Source organism: Podarcis pityusensis, assembly GCF_964106645.2.
Source record: "Podarcis pityusensis genome assembly, chromosome: 6".
NCBI lineage: Eukaryota > Metazoa > Chordata > Lepidosauria > Squamata > Lacertidae > Podarcis > Podarcis pityusensis.
Window position 1 is genome coordinate 41,000,589 of NC_138030.1, and position 21,678 is coordinate 41,022,266.

Sequence of the window (21,678 nt, forward strand, 5' to 3'; positions counted from 1 at the left end):
GAACTGGAATGGATCATTGCTCCTATGGTGAGTTGGGACACCCCCTTGTACTTCAGCTGGCCAGATCTGTTTCTTACTCCTTAAGAATGCAGGACCCAATTAATAGAAAGTTTTGACTCAAAGGAAAGCTTAGAAAGCTTGCATGGAATAAGGAGAATAAGTAAATTACAAGAGAAAATGGAATGAGAGCAAGCACACTGCACTTTCTGTGTTCTCTTCTAATGGCCTTTGCTGTGTGCTGCTTCAAGATGCAAAAGCCAAGCCTCAACCCCAGGCACTTTTTGTTTTGCCATGGGCTGAGCCTTGTGCCTTCTCCTGTCCATGTGTTAGTCGCACAGCATACATTTCTACTGTTTCAGAATAGCCCTGTCTTCCTCTCTTTTTTGCGTCATTTCAGCACTCAGCAGAGTGAAACCAGCTGAGTACAGTGGTACCTCGGGTTAAGTACTTAATTCGTTCTGGAGGTCCGTTCTTAACCTGAAACTGTTCTTAACCTGAAGCACCACTTTAGCTAACGGGAACTCCCGCTGCCGCTGCGCCATGCAATTTCTGTCTCATCCTGAAGCAAAGTTCTTAACCCGAGGTACTATTCTGGGTTAGCGGAGTCTGTAACCTGAAGCATCTGTAACCTGAAGCATATGTAACCCGAGGTACCACTGTATTAGCTTGGTCGCTGGACATCCATGCATACATTGGATTCTCTTGGAAGAGGAAGGAACTAGTTTTACCCAGTCAATACAAATGTGAATCTTCCTTGCCTATTATGAGTTGTGGACTGACCAATCGACTATTGGGAGACAGACTATCCAGCTGCTGTTTCTAAATATGTATACATGTGCACAAAGATGTGTGAGAGATTCATGCATACAGGAAGAATGTCATGGGCATAGAATCATGAAGTAAGGCTGACCTATCTAGAGTAAGATGAAATGATTGAAACATTGCGCTAAGGAAATTACGTTTGGCAGGCATCAAGACCAAAATGTAATAACGGACTTTTGAACATTTTGCTTTAAAGAATTAGACTACCAGGATTGCATGTTTTATCTTTAAGTCTGTCAAAGGTTTTAGCTCTGATGATTTTAGCTCAAAATGATTAATATTATTATTTTTAACAATTTGGGGGCATTTGACTCAACAGCTACCTTCTGTGTGCCCTCTAAACCTGTTCTAGGGGTTTCTCCAACCCTGCAGAATGGATTTGCTCAGCGGGGAACATGCAGGAAGGGGAAAGAGAAGTTCCATTGAGCAAGGAGAAATTTGTTCACTTACAGAATGAGCTAATTGAATGCTGCTCTGTAGACATTGTGTTTAAATATAAATCTGCTTGATTAATCAGGCATCTTTGATTCAGTCTCTGATTATTTTTTAATCTATTAAGCGTTGTAGCCCTAGAGATTATTATTTTCCTCTGAAGCCACTGCTGCATGCCTAAACATTGATTTTTTTAAAAAAAGTTCACTGCACTGGCTCCCGGTAGAGTACAGGGTTAGATTTAAGGAGCTGCTTTTGACCTTTAAAGCCCTTCACGGCCTAGGACCCTCGTACCTACGGGACCGCCTCTCCCGATATGCCCCACGGAGAGCCTCAAGGTCCATAAACAGCAACACCCTAGTGGTCCCGGGCCCTAAGGAAGCTAGATTGGCTTCAACTAGAGCCAGGGCCTTTTCAACTCTGGCTCCGGCTTGGTGGAACGCTCTGCCTCATGAGACCAGGGCCCTGCAGGATCTGATTTCTTTCCGCAGGGCCTGTAAGACAGAGTTGTTCCGCCTGGCCTTTGGCTTGGAGCCAATTTGATTCCCTCCCTCTCTTTCTTTTTTCCTTTCCTTCTCCTCCTGCGATGAGGCTACGTTTTAATATTTTAATGTTTCAATATTTTAATGATTTATTTTAATTTTGTTTTTAAGTTGTAATCATTCAACTTGTTTTTATTATTGCTTGTAAGCCGCTCTGAGCCTGGCCTTGGCTGGGGAGAGCGGGGTATAAAAAATTATTATTATTATTATTATTAATGTACATACTGAATTTGATACCTCAAAATCATGTTTAAATGTGTTTATTGACGTACTTCCCTTCAGTGAAATGAAGGAAATCAAAGAGGTCAGTTGCAAAAATGAGCTTCCAGCTTGGAGGGTTTATTGTTAAAGGTGAACCTTCTTGCATGACATCTCTGCTGCCTTCTGTGAGGAGCTGCAGACACTAGAAGGAAATCACAGATAAAGGCTATCTAGCAGAAAAATACCCAGCAGCAAGGCATTAACTGTTGCCTAAGCAAGATTAGTTGTTCTTATTAGTTGAGACATATCTTTTCTAACTTTTCCCTCCTTTATGTCTCCTAGAGACAGCATTGGTTTCCTCCTTTGTTTACTGCCATCAGCGTGAGTCATCTCGCATGCTGAATGTTGATTTGCACATCCAATTTTACTCTTTTAACTTGCACTCTTGTCTGACCACATCAGTTTTTGTGTTTCCATGCTTGGGAGTCCCATGACAGTCATAACAGGCAAACCAATGTTAAATGTTTGTTTTGGGAGTAACAGAAAGGGAATTTGGGAGGATCTAGCAATACATGGAATAGCTGAAACTTGCTAGGATTTTTTTTTATTAAAAAAATATTAAGCCTAGTAGTGAATTAGTAGTGGCTTTATAACTTTTATCATAATTCCTCTGTCAGCTGTTGACAGATCTTGCTCATGCCTTGGCTACAGCTTTGGCAGTTTTGTGTGGGAATCTAAACGTTTGCTGTTTAATTGATATTGAAAAGATTAATGTGCCAGACCCCATGAGTGCTTAAAACAACTTTCCCTCTAAGATGCCTCTTGATTTTCCTCATGCCTTTACCAAGTCATCTGCCTAGTTAAGTTTCCATAATGGTAATTTAAGGCTGCAAGGCTGGCCTAAGAAGTGATGATGATATTTGAAGCAGCAGTTCCCTCAGAAGGACATTTAGGGCACAAGGATGTCAATTTTGTACAAATGTACTTGTACTTGTGGATACTTGGCCATAACTGACATAATTTGTGTATAACTGATAGCATAGATCTTATTTTTAACATATTTATTATTACTTGGCTCTCTATCCAGAATATCGAACATACTTCAAATTAGATGCTGTGACAAGCTAGAAAAATACCTAACATGCTCCTGGTTTCTTCTGGGAAGCATATTGGAGGTGCTGAGTGTGCCTAGGATTGTGTATAATGAATTGCTGGGTCTGATGTAAAATAATACTGTATATCTTAAAGCTCAAGCAGATATTAACTGACTCAGGAAGGGTATCTCAGAAGCTATTACAGCATTTAACTGTTCATGTACTTATAAAAAATATCCGGATCAAAGGAGCACAAGGCAATTTACAGAATATCAAATGCATGGTGTAAAGAGCTTAATTGAATGGGAGTCATCGGAGGGGATTTCAAAAGTTATGGACTTGGCAAGTGCTTGAATTCAAGGAGGGGCTAAGGCCTAATTCTCACTTAAATATCTCTTAATTTTTCTCTTGGCTTTACCACATCATCTGCCTAGTTAAATTTCCATAACCATAAACCTATGTCACAATTGTACCAGTTCAGAATGCACATGACTGCTTAGACTGATGCTTCTCTGTACAGAAACTTCCCTCTGTTTAGAAAAGTAGATGTTTGGGAGAATGTGTTGCGGAAAAGCCTTCCATTATGAGCCTGTATCCTGCAGTCTGAAGTGGTGTAGAGTTGTGGAATATATGCAGGTTTATGGCCTCATTAAAATCTAGGCCTAACTATCTGGCACACTGAGAGTATAAAACACTGATCAGTTGCTTCGCTGGATAGCCTTCTAGGCAGTAGTTCCTGATTGGCTAAGTACTGTGGACCCCGTTTTTCAAAAGCCAAACCATGGACCCTCCTACTTTTGAAAGTTTTGATATCTGTGTGATAGTTTTTGTTATGTGAGTGGTGCCACAGACCACCTGGGTAGGTTATGCAGACTCCCAGGGGTCCAGGGACCACCAGTTGGGAACCACTGTTCTAGAAGAATTAGGTCACATTCTTGTTGCTGGTTTCCTGTTTGCTGTGTGTACATTGCCAGGGGGTGGGTGGGGGTGGAGTGGTATTTCCTACTATACTGTGCTTACACTTGTTTAAAAAACAAAAGATAAAACCCATAGGAATGAAAAAAGGGCCTTTTGCACATAGGGTTTTAAAAATTGCCCCCAAACCATCTTACTGACCCAAGTGCCCTCCAACTGTTTTTGGGTTATGTAATTTACCATCCCTGATAATTGGCCATGAGATCTGGGAGTCCAAAACATATTGAGGGCACTAGATTTGGGAAAGGCAGCCCTGAAAACATTATTTTTTCTTCTTCTCATTTAGAAGCATTTTCTGAATTTCTTCATTAAAAACAAAAGGAAATATGTAAGTGGTTTGTGTCTTTCTCCAATTCCACTTGAATGCTGGTAGGGGAGGTTTCTTGTTGTAGATGAAGAATGGGTGGAGTGTCACCTGCAAAGCTCGGGTTGCTACAGCCTTAATGTTAAAATCCTATTGCTTTTGCTGCCTATAGGAAGTGGACATTGTGGTAGCTCCTTGTCGGGGATTCCAGTCAGCCGAAGTCACTTTGGGAGAATACGTGAACCATTTCCTTCCAGTCATCACGTTTGCTATCAGTGAGGCAGAACTCTCCACGCTGGATGTGAATGAACTGCAGGAGATTAAAGAGAAATTCTCTCTGCCCGTCTTCTTTTTCAAAGTGCCAAATTTGGGTGCTGAACTGATATCCCCTCAGAATGCGGAGAATGAAAAGTCGTCCCTTTACCGGCAGCTGCTGGATTTAGGCTACCTTAGTACGAACCATTGCAGCTGTGGAGCTCCCAGCTCTGATGCCAAAGCCCAGAGCATGCTGGTGGAACAATCGGATAAGATCCGTCTTCTTAGCACTTTCTCCAGGCAGGTGCTGCAGCAGCGCTTGGTGGATGCAGCGACCATCTTGAACCTAGTCCACTGCCGTTGCCTGGACATTTTCATCAACCAGGCCTTTGATATGCAACGAGACCTTCAGATCACTCCAAAGCGTCTAGAGTACACACGGAAAAAAGAGAACGAGCTGTATGAATCTCTGATGCTCATAGCTAATCGCAAACAAGAGGAGATGAAGGACATGATCATTGAGACTCTCAATAACATGAAAGAAGAACTGCTGGAAGATGCTGCTAATATGGAATTCAAAGGTAATTTCCGGAAAAACCAAAAGCCTTAAAATTGTTGTTGGACTCCAACTCCTATCAGTATTAGTCAGCATGGCCAGTGGTCAGAGACAATGAGGGGTTTAGTCCAACAAGAACTGGAGGCTGTGGGTCAGCTACCTCTGTTTTCAACTTCTTTCACCTGCTGCGTGCATGCATTTCAATTCTGAGCAAGCTGTTGTATAGTGAAATTCTTCCATCAGATTTCTCCCCCCCCCCAATCATCTGTAAAGAATGTCAGCATAGAGTAGCGTAATGTGTTTATCTAAAATGTCAAACTTTGCAGATATTTGTATCCAAGTGAACAAGATTGGATTGTCTTAAAAGCTTGTAAACATCTCTTGAATACAGTTTTATAACTGTAATCAAAAGTGTGACCCAACCTGGGTATAAACACTTAAAACAGCACAATTTTATATATTTCTACTCAGAGGTGAATCCTGTTGCATTCAGTGGGGCTTATTCCCAGGTACATGGTATAAGATTATATCTTGTCACACTGAACTAAATTGGAAAGATGTAAGCCAATGCTTAGCTCCCCATTGACATCAAAGGATCAAAGTGATTAATTTATTGCAATATTTCAGAACCAATCCAGTCCAGCTAGTGAGGCTTTCATTGCACTTTAGTCATTAAGTTTACTTTACACTAGTTCTGGGTGGCTGCTAATATGCTAGAATTGTGAAATTATGCATCTTTTCAATCTTGGATTTCCTTCTGTTCCCTCTAGATATTATAGTTCCTGAAAATGGAGAGCCTATTAGTTCCAGAGATGTTAAATGTTGCATTAAGCAAATCCAAGAACTGATAATATCACGGTTAAACCAAGCAGTTGCCAACAAGTTGATAAATTCTGTGGACTATCTGCGGGAGAGCTTTGTGGGAACTCTGGAAAGATGTCTGAAGAGTCTGGAGAAATCTCAGCAAGATGTTACAGTACATATCACAAGCAACTATCTAAAGCAGGTAAAAGTAACACAAAATTACTGACCTGGTATTGCAGATCAGTTTCTAGAACGTTGGCTGTAGCCTGTAATCAGTGGTGACAAAGTGAATTGGTAAAATAATTTGATATCTTTTGTGTTATGGCGCCAAACAGATTTTTGCTTTAAGTTGTAATTTAAGGAAAGAATTTGAGCTCATTGCAATTCTTCCAGATTACAAATGAAGACACTTGCTTTTAAGGTATTATATTAGTTTGCTTAATCTACCGAATAAGCAATTCCTTCAGTTTTCAGTGGCTTATTTTATATATTTTCTGCTTATAGATACTGAATGCAGCCTACAATGTTGAGATCACCTTTCACTCCGGTTCAACAGTATCTAGAATGCTATGGGAACAAATCAAGCAGGTATTAAATATTCTGATAGTAAAAGCTCTCTCTTAGTAACTGTAATGGGACCTTATCTTTGGTAGATCTGCCTTTGTCTGTACCATCCTTTGAGTCTCTCTCTCCCTCAACTGACATGTTAGCAGCCATTCCAGCAAGCTGGAATAAGCAGGACTTATTCTATCAGCTCTGCTGAAATTCCAGATCCATAAAGAATCTCCATTCTAGTTGGTCATTACAAGAACTACTGTTTAAGAATTGGCACATGGTTTTGCTTTTTTCCTCCTCCTTTCCTCTTCCTTTTTCCTTGTATGTTGTATTTTTTTATGTATGCTGGTTTGTTTTTATAAACCTGCAGGCCATCCTGTTTAAACTGACTGAATGTCAGTGGCTTTGGGAGCATTTTCAGCTGAAGAATGTGGTAAAAATGCTGCAATATCACCCACATACCCATACCACAGTTGCAAACAAACAACTTGTATTCTCATTCTCTCATTCCCCATTATTCTGATTTTCTTGTTATTTGGCCTGTATGGTGGGTGACATCTAATGATGTCTACCTGCTTGCACAGCAGAAATTTACTTACACAACTGGGTGTGCTGTTTCTATTCTTCTCTCACAACCCTCCTGTGAAGGTTTGGGGGGCACATGGCAAGTTGCTGGGGAGAGAAGAAATACCATCACATGCCCTACCTTGGGCAGGTGAAACTGAAAGTAGACTTTTTAATGCTTGAGTTTTGACAATGAGACATATGTCTTATTAGATAATACAGCGGATTACTTGGGTGAGCCCACCAGCTATCACCACAGAGTGGAAAAGGAAAGTAGCTCAGGATGCTATTGAGAGTCTCAGCGCATCAAGGCTGGCCAAGAGCATCTGTAGCCAGTTCCGAACAAGACTATACATTTCTCATGATGCTTTTGCAGCTTCCCTGCGACAGGTCAGTTGGATTGTTGTTCATCGCAGTTCTCTTTAGATGAAACTTAACCATTTTTCAAATAATTGGCAATTGCCTGCCTATCCTCTCTCTACTCCTTGCCACTAAAAAAAGGAAGAAGAAGCAGAAGCCACACAGGTGCTCTGCTGTTTCTTCTGACTTTTTAAGACGGGCAAAAATGGCTATAAAAGCACTAGCAGTTCTTGTTCTATGGGACTGAAGGACCATTGGGTCATTATTGCAATTGCTTCTTCTAGGGGCATTTTAGTGGTGATAGAGGTGGAAGTGTCCACACAATAGGCTTCATTCTCCAGCTCACAAAAGTGCCTGAGAATGTGCCTTTTTTGGCGGTGTCATGTTGAGCTTTAAAGAACTAAGTAAGCTAGCTATAGTAGTGGTCTCTAAAACCTATGGAGAAGTCGAGAGTGCTGCCTTTTCTCTGCCTTCCTAGGTACTATAAACCTCTGTTGATGGGAAACTGCACCTTTTTATATAGTTTTGCTAAACTAATGAGGCAACACAAGGGCTGTGGATAGCTCCGTTGGTAGAACATGAGACTCTTAATCTCAGGGTTGTGAGTTCAAGCCCCATGTTGGGCAATATATTCAAAGAATGTGACCTGAAAATCTTAGGGCAGGATTCTCCTAATGAGCTCTTTACCTAACGGCTTCCACTAGTGCGATAAGGCTTTCCTCCCCAATCCTCCTGTGCATCTTTACACCCTCTGAAATTGGTTCTGTGGGGTTTGGGGAACCCATAGAACAGTGTGTGAAAGGAGGAGAGGGGAAATTGTTTCATCTAGCAAGCTGAAATGCTTCGCAAAGGGAACATTTATCACAGCATTCCATCCATGTAGTTTATAGAGGTTTTTTCACAAGGAAAAAAATGTTATGCCTTTTCCCCAGAAGAGCAGCTTAGAAAGAGAATATGTCCTAGCACATTCTCCATGGGCTATCATCACATGGATATGCAGGTGTTTGGGGCAAAAAGATTCCTGCACTGCAGGGGGGTTGGACTAGATGCCCCTTGTGGTCCCTTCCGGCTCTAGAATTCTGTGATTCTATAATCCATGGAAATGAATATTCTACAAAACAAACATTTTAAACTGAGAACCGGTTTCATTCTTTAGCAAAGAAGAAATAGGGGAGCCAGTTTTGGAAATTCAGTTTTAGGTGTGATCAGCAGGACAGCAAAACCTTACTTAAATTTGGCCTTATGTTTTGTTAGCTAGAGGCTGGCCACTCGGGCAGGCTGGAGAAGACAGAAGATCTTTGGTTGAAGGTGCGAAAAGACCATGCCCCTCGTCTTGCCCGCCTCTCACTGGAAAGCAGGTCCTTACAGGATGTTTTGTTACATGGTGAGCAGTGCCTTGTCTGCACATCTCATTTTATTGATGACTTTCCAGAATTTTCTTATGAAACAATGAGACTTGTTCTGTACTGTTCCAGACACACTGAGGGAATGAATCCTGAGGAATTCATGCTACTGGGGAGGGACATAGAAAACACGTTGACAATAAAAATTATGGGAAATCAGTAAAAAATAATTGGCTAAAAATAAAATAAAAAGAGAAAGCAAGTTAACAAGCAGGTGCTTATATTTCAGGTAAACCAAAGCTAGGCCGTGAGCTGGGCCGAGGGCAGTATGGAGTGGTGTACTTGTGCAATGCCTGGGGGGGCCACTTCCCTTGTGCCCTCAAATCTGTTGTTCCACCAGATGAGAAGCACTGGAATGACCTTGCACTTGAGTTTCACTATATGAGGTAGGTGGCATTAAGCTCTTCCGTAATGAACATACATTAACCTGGCAGCTTAACTATATTTTGTAGCAGTGGTTTGACAGAGTCCGATGACTGACACAAAATTCCTCTCATGTATGCACAAAGGGCTATTTGGAACCACCTTAATTGAAACCATGACAATATAAAATAACGATGTTGAGTTGATACTTGTCTTCATACTCTGAAGAATTAGGTTGCCTATGTCATCCTTCTCCAATATGGCACCCTCTCGATGATTGGCTACAACTCCCATCAGCCTCAGCTAGCATGGTAAATGGCCTGGGATGAGGAAGGTTGCAGTTCAAAAACACCTAGGAAGTGCAGCAGTTGGGGAAAGCTGGTACTTGCTGTATCTTGAAACTGCACATTTCTATTGCGTATCTAGCTTGCACAGTTATTCTGTTAACATGAATTGTCATTTGGAAATAATGGTGTGTGCCTTGTATGTTTTCGTAGAACAGGGGACTGGGGGGAAATGCCTTATCTCCTTAGAAGACATAAATCCATTATTCTTGACTCTTGTGCTGCATCTTTCTCCAGATCTTTACCAAAGCATGAGCGGTTGGTAGATCTTCATGGATCAGTGATAGATTATGGGTATGGTGGAGGTTCCAGCATTGCTGTTTTACTGATAATGGAACAATTGCACAGAGACCTCTATACAGGATTAAAGGTGAGGAATTAAAACAATTAAATGGAAAATGGACAGTGTAAATATTTGTTCATCTCTGGTAGCTTTTCATTTCTATGCACAAGTGTGCTTTTCATTATACTTGAATTAGTGGAGATAATAAAAAAGTTGCAAAGTATCCCCAACTCATAACACAAGTACTCCTTTTCAGGCCTCTAGCCAGCATGGAACACAAGCCTTGCAAGGCTATAGGGGTTCTTGTGGGAGGGGAGGTTTTTGCAGGCTTTTTGTTTCCTACCCACTTGAAATATTCCCCAACTGTGTTATATAGTGCTAATGCACTTGGGTTAGCTCTATATTGCTACCGTATTTTTCACCCTATAGGACGCACTTTTCCCCCTCCAAAAATGAAGGGGAGTGTGTGTGCGTCCTATGGGGTGAATGCAGGGGGGAGGCAGGCAGGAAAAGCTCCCAAAAGCCGCACACAAGCTCTGTGCGGCTCTTGCGGGCTTTTCCTCAGGAGGGACACGGGACTGATGCGGCCAGTCAGTCCCTTCTCCCTCCTCGTAGAAAAGCCCACAGGAGCCGCATGCTCCTTAAAGGGTGCGCGGCTCCTGGGGGCTTTTGCGGGAGGTGGGGGTATTGCCATATCCGCACGCAGCCTCTCCCGGCTGGAGAGGTGACGCGCAGCTAGGGCAGCTGCCTCTTCTGTTCCTCCTCCAGCTTCGCTTGAAGGGCGCTGCCCAGTTCTCCCTCTCCGCACAGCGCCTCTCCTTCGCAGGAGAGGTGTTGCGCAGAGAGGGAGAACTGCACAGCGCCCCTTCAGCCACGCGCCTGTCCTGTGAAGCTGGAGGAGGAACAGAAGGGTCTTCCTCTGCATCCCGAAGCCTGGGGCAAGCTGAGCTCAGCCGCCCCAGGCTTCGAGCAGCTCTCCGCAAGCTGTGGGAGCCCGGTGCGACTTCGCGCCGGGCTCCCACGGCTTGCGGAGAGCTGCCTGTTCTGGGGGCTGGGGTCGGGGGAAGCTCGGGCTTCCCCCGACCCAGCCCCGCGCCTGGGGGGGGGGGAAATAATTTTTCCTCCTTTATTTCCCCCCCCCAAAAAAAACTAGGTGCGCCCTATGGGCCCGTGCGTCCTATGGGGCGAAAAATACGGTATATTACAGGGTGGCGAAGACTTTAGAGTTATAAAAGGCAATGGCATATTTCCTTTTGCCTCCTGAAGCCTGTGTATTGCAGTGAGGAGGGGTTCACTCATGTACCCAAACTGCCACCGTGGCTACTATAAGTTGTTAAAGGTTCAAGCAGGTCAATTTTCTCCTGTTATCCCCCGCTCCCCCAAACCATGACACCTTCACTATTCCATAGCTCTGGAAAGCTAGTAAGGATGCTCAGTCCTCTTTTGGCTGTGCTAGGTTTCTGCCCCCCACACGTCTTTTAACTTACAAGCTAATATACTTCTGCATTCTTGGAGTCTCTAGAGAATACAGAAGCTACTGCCTTGGGCAGTGAACTGCCTATCCATAGATAAGTTGATAAGTTTAGTATTCTAGTATGTTCTGATAATTTGGCTTTAAAATTTTGGCAGCTATGCTCCCTTCACATTGTTCCTGACTATTGGTAGATCACATAGTCTCTTCTTCACCTCCCAACTTCAGCCCTACTACATTTTTGGTTAGCAGCAGGTAAAATCTAGGGTTGATGGTTTGATCACAAGTACAACTGTAAAGGCATTTTTTTATATTGTTATATATTTCATTAGAGAGAGCGAGAGACTGCACACAACACCTGATCCTGGCTACCATTGTGGGACTAGAACTGTATGCTTCAGTAGAACGGATTAAGACAATAGCAGCAGAACTACTCTCTGACCCGCTTGTTTAAGGAAGAAACAATGTTAAAGGATCTGTTTTGTTGGAGTTGCTTCATCTTAGGCAAGAAGCACTGCCTAATAACCATAGATGTGAATCCCATTAAGGGATCGATAATAAGGTTTTTCCCCCACTTTCCCCTCAGGCTGAGTTGACATTGGAGATAAGATTGCAGATTGCCTTGGATGTGGTAGAAGGGATTCGATTTCTTCACAGCCAGGGGCTCGTTCACAGAGACATCAAACTTAAAAATGTATTGGTAAGGGATAGCTTTTTGCCTTGAGCATCATTCTCTTTGCTAAAATGGAACAAGACATCAGTACATAAATAATGGCCTCGTTAAAACCATTCCTTGGAATTGTATCTCTGCTTTATAACTTCTTAAAAATGTAAAAAGCACTTTTTTCAAAAGGCGGGGGGGAAAGGCACGAGCAAAAGTGATTGCTGCCATTGTGAAGCACAAAACCTGTACTTTGCTGTATATAGAACACCAAAGGACAATGGTGCTGCCCAAAAAGACAGACTCAAGTGCTGAACCAGAAACTCAAGAATATCTAGGTTTTCATATGACTGGACAAATTTCCTTATAAAGAAAAGACAACCATACCTGATCACAGCTAAACCCAGGGGAAAGATCAGAAACTGAGGCATATCTAAAGGGAGCTCAGCCAGAGTAAAATTGACTGGACTAACAAAGAGCTATCTTTTCTGATCCTTTGAATGATCAGAAGGCTAATATACCCTTCATCTGTTCAGACTTTCATTTTCACAAGATGTGGTGATGGCAGTTAGTTTAGAGGACTACTTTTACACTGTTACTGTTTCATAAAGGATTAGGTGTATCTATGGTTGTTAGCTAGGAATCTCCAGGACAGCATCAGGTAACCCAAAATTATAAGAAAAAACAAAATAAGAAATTGGTGATTATTTTTGTGCTCGGCTAGATAATGAACTTCAGCTTGGTTCAGCAAATACATTAATAATGTGCTAGCTGGGATTGTTTGTAGTACACTTGTATTACAGTGATGACATGTTGCTCTCTTTTGGATAAGTCTTGAGGCTTGGGTTTGAGTAGTTTGTATCCTTTACAGCTTGATAAAAACAGTAGAGCTAAAATCACAGATCTGGGATTCTGCAAACCTGAGGCGATGATGTCCGGCAGTATTGTTGGGACCCCTATCCATATGGCTCCTGAACTCTTCACAGGTAAACTTATCATAGATCTCCCTATGGACTGTTAGCCATGAAGAATTTGAGGTCCATTCCCTTAAGACAACAAGTCTACATGTGTACAGTTAGAGGGATGCTTCTGCCAGGAAGTTTGGCAGATACATGCATGTATCCTCAGGGAGGGGAGGAGTATACTTTCAAGGAGATACGACACATTGAACTGGGTGGGTTATTACCAATGAAGAAACAGGTAGATGTTGGATTGCAGATCAAAATATCCTTAGATAAATTAATTCTTATCTTTGAATCTCTCTTGTCCCAAATGAATGCTTCGATACTTCTGTCCTGTTACAAATTTATTTTTGTTAAAGGATTAGCTATGCTGGGCCCTCTATTCTATAACCTGCCTCATTATGAAGACCCAGGGTGGATATGGACAATCAACATAAACCCTTAGCAAACCAGAGTAAAATTGCATCACATTAAAAGACCAGCTCAAACCATGAAGCCCAAACAGCTCTTACAAAGCTTACAAAAAGTGCTCACACTTGGACTTCAGCAAGTCTACCTGGAGGGGGAATTTTCCCTAATTTGGTGGGGATGGCTACAGAGAATACCTCTTCGTGCTCGTATGGTTGAACTGACACAAATGTTATAACTAAAGGTGCCCTTGGTATTGATCCTTGGTGGTTGTTATGGGGCACATATAGGAAATGATTTAATTAAGTGCTAGCGATAGGATATCCCTTTCTCCTCTCCACAAACTGTGTAGCTAACGCCCACTGTATTGTGTAGCTGTATGGCGAGTGCCACACCCCTGAAGAACATCTTAATATTCTTCCCATATGAGTCCACAAGATCAGATGAGAAGGAACTGTCACTGTCATCAGGCTCCAGGATGAACACCAGAGCATCAAGGGCATGGTGGCGCCTCACTTGATCCAGTGGACTTGTGTGGGAAAAGCATTTGAGTGTGCTTTTGTCCCAAGCAGGAGCATTTAAGAGTAGTATCCTTGCTGAAAATAAAGTTGCCTTAACTAAGCTCTAGGTTGTGTTGGAGTCCCCAGTGACCCAGTGTGCTGCTATTTTCCTGACAACAATCTTATGCTTTCTAGTCTTCAACCAGTATCTCTTGCTCATCTGCCACAGGGAAATATGATAATTCTGTGGATGTATATGCATTTGGCATCTTGTTCTGGTACATCTGTTCGGGTCAAGTCAAGTTACCAGAGGCTTTTGAGAGATGTGCAAGCAAGGACCACCTTTGGAACAATGTACGAAGAGGTAGGCATAACACATAATGCAGTGTTGTGAAGGGATGGAGACTATATCTAAAGTTCCTAATCTAAATGACCGCATGTCAAGATCTGCTCTCGTGGTGGAGTTTTGGGGTCTGTTTCTTCCGACCACAGTCCTCTGTGCTGCCACACAAGCCAGCCCTTGAAACTCATGGCAGCTTCAGAAACCTCCTTCAGTGCTGTGCAACTGCTGTTCCTAAACAAGGCTGAAGAAGGCACAAAGAGCTCCAATGCAGTGAGCTGCTTTGTAGCAGACTTCCAACATTTGAAGCAATTTTGCATAGAGAAATTTGCTTTGACTAAATCCTTTTGGATCAACTGTCCTAAGTGAATAAGCCATTCAACTAAATCTTTACACCCTCTGCATTTTCAGCAGAAGCTAGATAAGGTAGTACTGGATTGCTCATGTCTTTGCATCTCCTGGTGCTGTTGTCTTTATATTCACAGCAACTGAAAACTTGAAGCAGATAAGGTGGGCTGAGAGAAATGGGAGAATGAGCAGTTCCTTTAGTCTGTGGTTTCCAGGCTACTGTTGATAGCTTAGAACATATAAAAATTCTGGCTGCAGTCTTATGCACACTTACCTGGGAGTAAGCTGCACTGAACTTGGTGGGCGCTATCCAACTACATAGATCTGCTCTAGTGCACAGATTTTTTTCTTGCACAATGGAACTTCCCCTCCCTCAATCTGCTCCAGAGAGTTGGAGAGGAACCCAGAACAGAGTTATGGAGGCGAAGTTCCTTTGCACAGCCCAAAGTCCTTGCACTAGTGGATCTTTTCAGTTTAAAACTGCCCAGGAAGACTTGCTTCTGAGTAAACATGCTTAGAATTGCACTGCAAAGCATAGCGTGTGTGATTTAAGGAAGGTCCTGTAACATAAAGAGTACCTTTGTTTAGAACTAACTGTCCCAAGAGTCTATAAGTTGCTTTGAGGGCTATGACAGAAATATAGGCCAGATACGAATGACAACACTTAATTTCATCTGCTGTTCCAGAGGTTGACAGAGAACCAGGATTTCAACTCTTGGTATTATGTTCGTATAGAAATGAGACATCTATAGATCTTCAAACTAGATATAATCAGTAATTTCTTGGAATAAGGCAACAGCAATCTAATTCTTTCAAAAACATGCATGCACCCACCACCCAGCGATATCTTAAATCCCCTTAAAGTGTTTGAGAATTTGCAGTGCTTGGAGTGTTGGGAATCTCTGTGAACATGCTTCACTCTTTGAACAATGGGCTCTATTAGTTGCTACCTAAATTAGTGGAGCCTCCTGCATAGTTCCTTTTGTTATTAAAATGTACCCTTTTAACTTCATGCCTATTTTCAAGCTTCCCCAAACATGACCTCCCAAGATGAAGTTTTTACTTAATTTGAAAGCTTCCCTGCCTTATGGATAATGGTAGTTGTGGAAATTACAGTGCATAGTATCTCATGAAAAAACAGGACTAGCACCTGTAGTACAACTAAGCAGTGCAATTCTATACATGTCTCCTCAGTAGGATTTGCTCCCAAGTAAGTGTGATTGGGGCTGCAGCCTTGACATGTTTCGAAGTGTTAATTTTTAGGTTTCAGAACCATTACAACATATGAAAAACGGCTTATAAGTGGTCAACTCATGTGAACAGTGTAATGCTGGCAACACTTTCGTGGTCACAACAGCAGTTTCCATGAGTAAGGGGCCATACCTTTCCAGTGCACCCTACTTTGTGTAAGTCAGTATTTATACATATTAATAATGTGTGTACAGTGGTGCCTCGCAAGACGAAATTAATCCGTTCCGCGAGTCTCTTCGTCTTGTGGTTTTTTCGTCTTGCGAAGCACGGCTATTAGCGGCTTAGCGGCTATTAACGGCTTAGCGGCTATTAACGGCTTAGCGGCTTTAAGAAAAAGGAAACAAACTCGCAAGAACTCGCAAGACGTTTCGTCTTGCGAAGCAAGCCCATAGGGAAATTCGTCTTGCGGAACGACTCAAAAAACGGAAAACTCTTTCGTCTAGCGAGTTTTTCATCTTGCGAGGCATTCGTCTTGCGGGGCACCACTGTATTGACTCAGAGCCTTGTCCATAATTGGAAGCTTACGTCTGGTTTCTTTCCAGATGGGCCAGGTAAGCAGCTTATGCCTCTGACCAGTGTAATTAAAGCTGAAGTAGCAAAGATCAAATGAATTATTTTCCTTTTCAGTCAATTAATCATGTTCTCCTTTTTGTCCAGGAGTACGCCCTGAACGCCTTCGCATTTTTGATGAGGAATGCTGGCAGCTGATGGAAGCCTGTTGGGATGGAGACCCTTCTCAGCGCCCGCTACTGGGCATTGTCCAGCCCACGTTGCAGAACATAATGGACAGGCTTTGCGGGTCAAACTCAGCACCGTTGAATAAAGGATTAGATGACTCTACTTGAAAAACAAGCCATGGAGGAACTGTTCTATTATGTGAGAATGCCGGCCCCCACTTTGGCATGGGCAGCTCAAGAGGGTAGCTTTTCTGAAGAGAGACTGGCCAGAAATTGAGCGCTTGGGTGAGACGATACCGAAATTCCACCTCATATAGCAGCCAGGGACACTCATCCCCAATACACTACTAATGCAAGTTGCTAGTGCTTCCCTCTTCCCTTAAAAAGCAAGAAAGATGGGAAATTCAGGCCTTGCTGTCTGGAAAGGATTTTGCTTATCCCCCTCAGATTCCAGTAAAAGGAAGAAAGCACTGTGTGTTTCATAACTGGGGCAGCCAGCACATCTGCATCCCTAGCTTCAGTCTGCTATGTGTCTGCAATGGCTCCCTTGAAGGTCACACACATGAATGTGGATTATTGGAAGACATAAAGTAGTATCTCTTTCATAGGATCGGTTTTCCAGCTATTCTTAGCATGGATTCTGAGGGGTGTTAAGCTAATATTAACTTCATAGTACTTGGTATGTTTACATGGAAGGATCAAAGCATCCATTCTCTTGAGGGGGAGGCCACACTGCAATGGAAATGCCCTTTAAAAAAAGTATAAGCTACCTGTGCTTTATCTTGTGAACCAAGCTCTTTTTGGTAAACGCTTAGTAGCAATTTTTGCAACATCTGATTAAAGATGGCCTTTTTATTTTTATTTTTACAATCTTACAGCAAGATGGGTACTCCACCAAAAAAGACTCTGCACATACAGAAATCGAAACATAAATTGCTTGTAACTAACTACTGCCTGTACCCAGTGGACAACTAGCAGGCCATGTTTTTAACTACAGCAGCTTTCTTGCTTTGAACCCAAGTATAAAGGCAGTGACTGTTTTAAACTAATTATTGACAGGCATTTTAAAATATTTCTTCAGCTACTTTTTTTAAGCCATTCCCTTGGAGAATACCTAAGAGAGACCCAAGATCATTCCATAGATGTGCATGATTGCTATTTCTGACCATTTCCTTCTTTAGGGTTTGTTGTTTGGCTGTGTTAGACTATGTTAATTTAGGAATCCATTGCAGGGAGCACATGGGGAGGACAGTCCAGAGTCCTGCAAAATGAAGGGCTCTTTCTCATGTACTTGACGCACCCCGAGAGAAAGATTTGTTTGCATTTGTTTGTGCAAGACTTAGTTTCTTAGTACAACAATGTTTTGAGGAGAGGTGTGGGATGAGCTGGAGAATGCAACTGGCGTAAGGTCAAAGTTTTTCTCCCCTGTGTTTGGAGAATGAAGGGCGAAACCTTATTCTCCTTCTTCCACACAATGAGGCATGCACTGGTTTCATCGTCATAGGATAATTCAGTGTGCGCTATACAAAGCCAATCAAACATGCAACATACAGTCCATTGCTTCTGTTGCACAAAGCAGAATTACAGCCTCTTACCTGTTTACATAGACTACTAGAGACAAAAGTGACCTTGCAATGTTACTGGCCCAGCCTAGATGAACCCTTCCTGTGTGCAATAAAATTGAAACTGTGCTTTTAAAATGATTGCTTTTTACTTAATGGGCATTCATTGCTATGTGGTGATCTAAACTGTATTCGCACTTCTGTCTACAAATTGTAGGATCTGGCAACTTGAATGGGCAGCGACGGTTGCCAACCATGCTCACAAAAAAGCACATATATTCTCAAATAGATATTAGAAATGTCACTTATGTGCTAGCTAGGCCACTGTTCCACTCATTTGACAGTATTACTCATTTCATACCCATTTACTCTCTGCTACAGTGGCTAGTGACCTTGTTTAGAGTTAGGAAGGGTCTAGGTCAGTATTTTTGGAAGTATATAGTTTATGTAAAATTAAAATGAATAAAACTATTTGAAAACGGCTTGTATAGCTTTTCCCAAACAGCCACTTCCTTATTCTATAATACCCTGTGCCTTTTTGAAAACTTGAGTTAAAGCATTGTATCAAATTCCACTAGGACTGTCTTCCCCATGGACACCTCTGGCTCAGTACACCTTTCCCAATGTACAACCATGCATGTGCTCCTTTGTTAGGCATAAATTTTAATTATTCTGAGCAGCTCTGAATCAGATTTCACAGGCCCCCTGACATACCTCACAAGAGGGAAGAGATGGGTATTGTGTCGTCTAAAGATCTTCTAGTTAAAGCACATTTGACTTTGATTAAAACATGCACCCTTGTTCATATTTGGCAATGCTGTATGCTTTCTCTACGTTGCTACCACCCTTGTGGCCTAAGAAGCATGTATTTTGAACACACTAAAATTTTTCATAGCTGTTTCAATAGAGGCAAACAGATGCCACTACCAGGTATTATGGTAGGGGTAATGGTGGCTATCTGTGTATTCAGGCCAGCTGTGAGTGCAGAGCATCTATCACTGCAATCCCACTCCAGTTACTTGACAAAAAGCATTAAACTGAAGATCTGTTAGAAGCAACTCCTGGTTGTTGTTGTTTTAAAAATAAAGTTATTGTTGTGCTCACGTACAACTATCTTATGCACTGCAAAATACCTCTTCTCTCCCCACCTGCCTCTTAAGTTAACTTCATTACCCACTTTGTTCTGTACCCAAAAGGAAACTTTGTTTACTAAACTGTATTATGCAACGTTTACAGGTTGCCACTGACTGGATGGCTAAAGCAGGTGCTCCAAAAGAGAGGTTTCTTTAGAGTTGGAAACATGATAAATCAAACTAGTTTACAAAAACAAGCATACTTACAGAAAGCAGAGCTGGAGGAATCCATAGTGGTGCTAGTAGCTCATGGTTCAAAGATGGAGCTATTCAAAGCTGACCAATTGCTAGGCTACTTATTTCTGCTTTGGATATTGTGGCCAGTTTAGGCTCTGGATGCAAACACTACATAGGATTCACATGAGTGAAAGCAAGGCTTGAATGCAATGTCACATTGCCATGTTGCGATGCTGGAGTGTTGTCCTCAGCTTGCTAGTGCATTGCTGCTGTCTATCACATTGCTGCCTAGTGCAGTGGATTATGGGAGCTTTTGTTTGGCAACTGACCATTTTTGTGTGTGTTTCCTCCATCTGTAGTACTTCTAGTGACTTGATTATACAATGCAAGCCCTTCTAGCTTGCTGAATTCAAGTGCAAGCTATTCTATTTATCTTTTTTTAGCACTTTTGTGTTCATCCTTCTCTCAGCCCCTTCCCTCCTGGATAGTATTTGGAGGCTTAGAAGCTGCTTGAATGTAGGCTCTTGTAGGGCGACTGCCATTAATGGAAGGACCATCAGTACTGGATCCCAATCTAATGTGGTTCTCTGTTGAGCTTTCACTTTTAGAGATGTACATAATGCCTTCTCTGTATCTACTGGTCTCCTGGCCAGTTGTCCTCGCTTTGTTATTTTTTAAATTTTAATACTATGATTTTTCCCCCTCCAGGGAGAGAATAAGAGCACAGCAGCATTTAAAACTCCCTCAGGGGCTTAAATAGCACTGTATTTCTTGAACTTCTAATGCTTCCCTTTGTTTTGGTTCTATTAAACTGATGGTCAACTGTTACAACTTGGCTATTGGGGGGGGGGTAGAAACCTGAGTTAAGAGTTGTACAGTTCCATTGTAATGCCTATAGATTTTTGTACTACTTTTATTTTTTAAAAAACATGTATATTAGTGTTAAAGGCAAAGGTAACAAACTTACCAACTGTATAGGAAAAGTGCAATAACATGGAAAATGACATGATTGAGAAAAATATTTCCCTTGTATTCTGTAATACTAATTTACTCTCCACTGCAGCCCCTCCCCCCATTACGTGTATTTTAAGAGACGTGACTGTGGGTCAAGACTTCATTTAGTGCTATAATGAAAGTCTGTTTTAATAGAGAGTAGAATGCACAGAAGTGCTGTGCTGTATAATAAAGGTTGCATTAACATTTTTTGCTGCTGCTTGTGTGGTTTTACTTTTCCAATAATTGTTCCAGAGACTTTGCTGAGTTTCGAATCTGTCACACCACCACCTGGGGAGGGTAGCAATAATACCTGCTAATAAACTGATCAAGTGGCTATTGAGCCACAAGGGCGTGGGTTTATGTTGATGAAGCTACAGCAGTGCATGCTCTTTGGCAATGGGGATGGATGGATGTCCTTGTGGGTACTGAACTGCATTACAAAATTCATCACTTATTTGGGGATGTGCCAGTACTGCCCCTAGGATAGTATACACAATAATAATCCCAATTCCTGTTGTAAGAGTTTCCACCTAATCTTTCTCTTCACTATACTATATTGCAGCCTTGCTTGATAAAATGCAATCTGTTTTTGCTGCAGTCAACATGATTACTACTCTGGATATGGCACGTTGGCAATCATGGATGTCAAAATCCTGTGGCACCTTAAAGCTGGCAAATTTTATTCTGGCATAAATTTCAATGGATTAAGAGCTCATTTAATCAGATAATCTTATTATGATGGGATCAAATGGGTTAGTCTTTGTAATTTTGATAGGCTGTTTTGGGTCTGCTCACAAGGTCCATTCAAAGCCATTTGTCCCATAGTCATTACCTCTTATATTCTACCATAGGCATCTTCAAGGTGGCCTAGGATTTTAGAGAATTAGTTTGGAAGAGATTTCTATTTTACTACTGCATTAAGTAATGTCTGGCAATAGAAAAATATAATGCTGTCACAATTTCTTACTATAATATTAAAAAAAAACAAAAACATGCCTGCCTGTAATTCTGGATATTCAAACAAGAAAAAGCAAATACCATAAAACGGAGAGAAGTTATACACCGAACTATAATACGGGAACAAAAATGCTCCTGTCATGTTCACCTCTATTGTAAAGATTCCCCAAACATCTCTTCTAAACGAATAAAACTTAATAAGCCATGTACTGACATATCCTAATCCAGAGTTGCCTTGCTCTTCAGCAGCTCTTGACATATAGTGCCAGTTTTACAAATTTAATCAATCTCTTTGTAAATGCAACAGCTCTTGAAATTAGATGGGTACAGAAAAAGGCACTTCCTCTTGGCTGCTCTAGGCAGCCATGTTCCTTAACA

At 41.9% G+C, this 21,678-nt stretch overlaps 1 protein-coding gene and 1 long non-coding RNA gene across 3 annotated transcripts in view; one reads left to right on the forward strand and one right to left on the reverse strand.

Annotated features, from left to right (window-relative positions):
- The window catches only part of DSTYK (dual serine/threonine and tyrosine protein kinase), a 39,385-nt gene extending 18,835 nt beyond the window's left edge, over nt 1–20,550 (forward strand). The window contains exons 3-13 of the mRNA XM_081009028.1: nt 4,543–5,206; nt 5,952–6,187; nt 6,490–6,573; nt 7,318–7,494; nt 8,719–8,848; nt 9,097–9,253; nt 9,812–9,944; nt 11,915–12,028; nt 12,861–12,975; nt 14,089–14,223; nt 16,456–20,550. Coding sequence (XP_080865154.1) covers nt 4,543–5,206; nt 5,952–6,187; nt 6,490–6,573; nt 7,318–7,494; nt 8,719–8,848; nt 9,097–9,253; nt 9,812–9,944; nt 11,915–12,028; nt 12,861–12,975; nt 14,089–14,223; nt 16,456–16,643 — 2,133 coding nt within the window. The 3' untranslated portion in view covers nt 16,644–20,550. The remainder of the gene's footprint in view (nt 1–4,542; nt 5,207–5,951; nt 6,188–6,489; nt 6,574–7,317; nt 7,495–8,718; nt 8,849–9,096; nt 9,254–9,811; nt 9,945–11,914; nt 12,029–12,860; nt 12,976–14,088; nt 14,224–16,455) is intronic.
- The window catches only part of LOC308478940, a 41,228-nt gene that overhangs the window by 15,900 nt on the left and 3,650 nt on the right, over nt 1–21,678 (reverse strand). The window lies entirely within an intron of this gene.